Raw genomic sequence first — 3,500 nt, 5'->3', positions numbered from 1 at the left:
TGCAAGAATAGAATAATTGTTTTTGATAATACCAACAAGGATATGATTAAGAGAGAAGAACAACTAAATGAGCTACTCTTGCTTGTTGAGTTTATTATTGTGGACAACGGTGGAAAATCATACTCAAAAAAGACCTTTGCAGAACACAAGGTATGTCATCTCTGTGTTTCATACTTTATAGTTGGCAGCTGTGATAGATGCAAAAACTTGATACTTCATATTGGGTATTGCTTTCATTAGGAAAGAGCTTTACTTCAACACCAAAATGTTAAAGAAGTTGAAGCTAAAGAAGGATCCTCAAAAGATGAGTTATCTGAACATATAAAAGGGAAGCGTGCATATGATGATCAACAGAAGGGTGTAACTGAGATAGTAAGCTCATTTAAGCATTTAAGTTCTATTGCTTCTATGTTTTCAAAGTTGATAGCTGTGCAAATCTTGATGCTACTATGAGTTATGTCGTCGAGTCTTATTTTTTGGCCATTTAAATTGTTCATCAATTATATTGACATTCTTCTTTATTTTATCTATGCTCTGACACAATGACCTTATTTTTTATTGCATATAGGTAAAAGAAATGGTAGAATTCTGTACATGTGGGTTTTGGGAGCAGCTGGCAAAAGAGCAAGCTGCACAGCTGGAGGCTGAAGAACGAGCTGCTCGATTGGAAGAAGAAAGGATTGGCCAGGAATCATTGAAGGATAAGGAGATTTAGAAGCTCAATGAGGAGATTCAGAAGCGCACAGAGGATATAAATGTGATAAGAAAGCAATATGAGGAGTCCGAGAAGCGTAATGCTAAATGCGAGTGTACTATCCTATAAATTGTGATATCTTGATTATGAAACAATAACTATATACTTTTCTAGGGAAGAACTTATCACTAATCTATTGAACAATTTGGTTTGCAAGCTTGCTACAAATCATTTGTCATTTATCATTATAGTTGCTTTGTTTTAATTATTGTTACTATCAAGTTAGACATAGTTAGATTGCAAATATTTATAGTATAAGTTATTTTATATAATCATAACATATATTTTTTTGTTCACCACTTTTGAATGTATAAATCATTACCATTCATGATTGATGTCCAATATCACCTTCGAACATGTAAGCCATGATTGACAGACAAACTGCACCAAGGGTGGTGGACCTGGTGGAATGGGTGTGAGCTGCATAGCACCACTAAGATACATATGACCTCCTAAATTTATTGGATTCACAGGCTGTTAATTCATTATTAAGAAATAACTAATTAAGCATACCATTTGTTAGTTCTGCCATTAATTTATTGTTGATCTTTCACCCACAAAAAAAATTCATAACTTGTGTGTGAACTTTCATGTGGATCTGTTGAGGCTACACTATCATTTCTTTTATAAAAGACAACACTGCCTATTTTTTGCACATTAAATCTCCTTTATCACATCGTTGCGGTTAATTAAACTCGCTCATGCTTGTTTATGGTTGTCTTGTGCAGTAACAAGTGCTAAAAAGTATTGCAGTCCATATTACACAGTTACCACAATAAAATGATTGTATTATTAGAATACTAAATAATTGAATAGCTTCTAAGACAGAATGATGGTGGGCATTGAAGTTAGCCTTAAGGTAATTTGTAATCCATGTAGCTGCTTGAATGAGAAGGAAATATATCGACCTTCAGAGAGGGAAAAGGGCAGGTAACGTGTATTAGAGAAAGACAAGAAAGTTCAGGATTCCAGGCAGGGGAGGTCTGATGATGTCGAGAGCAAGTGTCAACGTTTCAGGAGGGGGCATACTAAGGTGGAGTGTAAAAAAGGATTATGGATAAAGATTATGAAGACTGCATGGTAAATGATATACATTTGTTGTTAGGTTTGAGATGTTGTATCGATATGATTATTGGGTAGTTAAAATGTTCTTGGTAGTCAAATATAGCAGTGCATAAATGAGAATGATAGAATATACATGAAGACACAACTATGAAGGATAAATTGATTAATGATTTGAGAGTCAATGGGGATAGATTCCTTAAATATAAGATACTGGAAAATTAAATTTTGGTTTATTGTTTATATCTTTATTTTCACTAAGTTCAATCAAGTATTGCATGACTTCAAGTTTATAACAACAACTTATGTATGTCAATTATTTATCAATAATCAGATCTTAAACTGTATGAATTGGGAAATGGCTATTGGATTAAGATTTGTGATCTGATAGTTGGTTTTTCCATAGCTCTTTCAATCACTTCGCCTCATGTGCATGTAATTTTCTACACTTTCTTTTTGTAAAAGGGGACGAAAGTGGTTACTGTCGTTGAAGAATTCGAATGCGAAGCGACGGAGATGAGAATCCGAAAGCAGATGGGAAGAAGAAAAGTTAGAAGTTGAATAGCTGGAGAGTTTGAGCAATGCGAAGCCCTAACGTTATGGAGGTAAGAGACGTTAGGAGAGGTTTGAAGATGTCGTAGAGGGAAGAACTGGCTGGGAGCAGGGGTGTCAATATTTGACACGACACGAAAACCCGACCCGGAAAATCCGGGTTGAACCCGACCCGATTTCAAAACGGGTCGGGTTCGGGTTCCAGAAATCGACCAGTTTCAAAAACGGGTCGGGTTCGGGTTGACCCGGCGGGTCAACTCGCCAACCCGTTTAATTCGAAAAAATTTGAATCCTGCCTCTGTCCGCTGCCCGTCGCGCGCGTCCGCCAGCGCCTGCTCATGTGCATGTTATTTTCTACACTTTCTTTTTGTTCTGTCTACATATTTCCATGTTTTTTGGCCTACATGCTACTTCTTTCAAGTCCAATTGTTTTTCTTTGCTTCAACATAAAATGCTTGCAGTTGATTTGTTGAATTATTTTGTCATCACGACTGGCTTTTATTGGGTGGCCTGTATCTTGCTATTAGTCTTTGGTCATTTGCGTAATTTAACCATTTGGCTAATTGGCTTCGAGTTCATTACTAATATAAATGATTGCCTTCATTTTTTATAGATTTAGCTTGATAGTATCATTTGTTAATCTGCTAGATTGCTTGTGCTTTGCTTACGTGCATTTCTATTAAGTCAGTTAAGTTTGTCTACCTATATTAATTAAAATAAAGAAATAATGGTTTCTCTAATAACGTCTCTAGCGGGTGTTCGACTGTAGGCGCGTGTTCGACTGTAGGAGTAAGAGTAAAATTTTAAAAAAAAGTGTATTTTTTGTGACTGTATACAACACCCAACTGTAACATGATGAGCTATTGAAATTGTTCTGGCTAAAGTCACCTGATTTCCTTCCACCCTCGTAAACTATGATCCTTTTATAAGGTCCCACATCCGCATCATTGTTCCTACCTTAAATAAGTTTAAATTCTAAGCAAATTAGGATATGTTCTTACCACCAACACAAACTAGCGATATAGAATTAAATCAGGAGCATTCACACTCTTCAGTGTTCTTTATTTTTTATTTTATTTGTTGATCTTGCACTCGTTCTGTCTTTTATTTTATACCTAGGAACATTGTGAAT

At 35.7% G+C, this 3,500-nt stretch overlaps 1 protein-coding gene across 1 annotated transcript; it reads left to right on the top strand.

The window, feature by feature from the left end:
* Positions 1 to 874, top strand: LOC114579284 (immune-associated nucleotide-binding protein 9-like). The gene is made up of 3 exons (XM_028693344.1): positions 1 to 150; positions 241 to 372; positions 569 to 874. Exons 1-3 carry the CDS (start codon positions 43 to 45, stop codon positions 713 to 715), a joined length of 387 nt encoding a protein of 128 aa, XP_028549177.1. The 5' UTR covers positions 1 to 42; the 3' UTR covers positions 716 to 874.
* Positions 875 to 3,500: the final 2,626 nt, after the last annotated feature.

This window comes from Dendrobium catenatum, unplaced genomic scaffold, assembly GCF_001605985.2.
Source record: "Dendrobium catenatum unplaced genomic scaffold, ASM160598v2 fragScaff_scaffold_264, whole genome shotgun sequence".
In the NCBI taxonomy this organism is placed as follows: Eukaryota; Viridiplantae; Streptophyta; class Magnoliopsida; order Asparagales; family Orchidaceae; genus Dendrobium; species Dendrobium catenatum.
This window is presented reverse-complemented; position numbering and strand designations above follow the sequence as displayed.

Coding starts and splice junctions, on each gene's coding strand:
- LOC114579284 (XM_028693344.1), top strand. CDS start 43: ATGATTAAGAGAGAAGAACAACTAAATGAGCTACTCTTGCTTGTTGAG. Junction 151..240: donor AGACCTTTGCAGAACACAAG/GTATGTCATCTC, acceptor TGCTTTCATTAG/GAAAGAGCTTTACTTCAACA. Junction 373..568: donor AGAAGGGTGTAACTGAGATA/GTAAGCTCATTT, acceptor TATTGCATATAG/GTAAAAGAAATGGTAGAATT.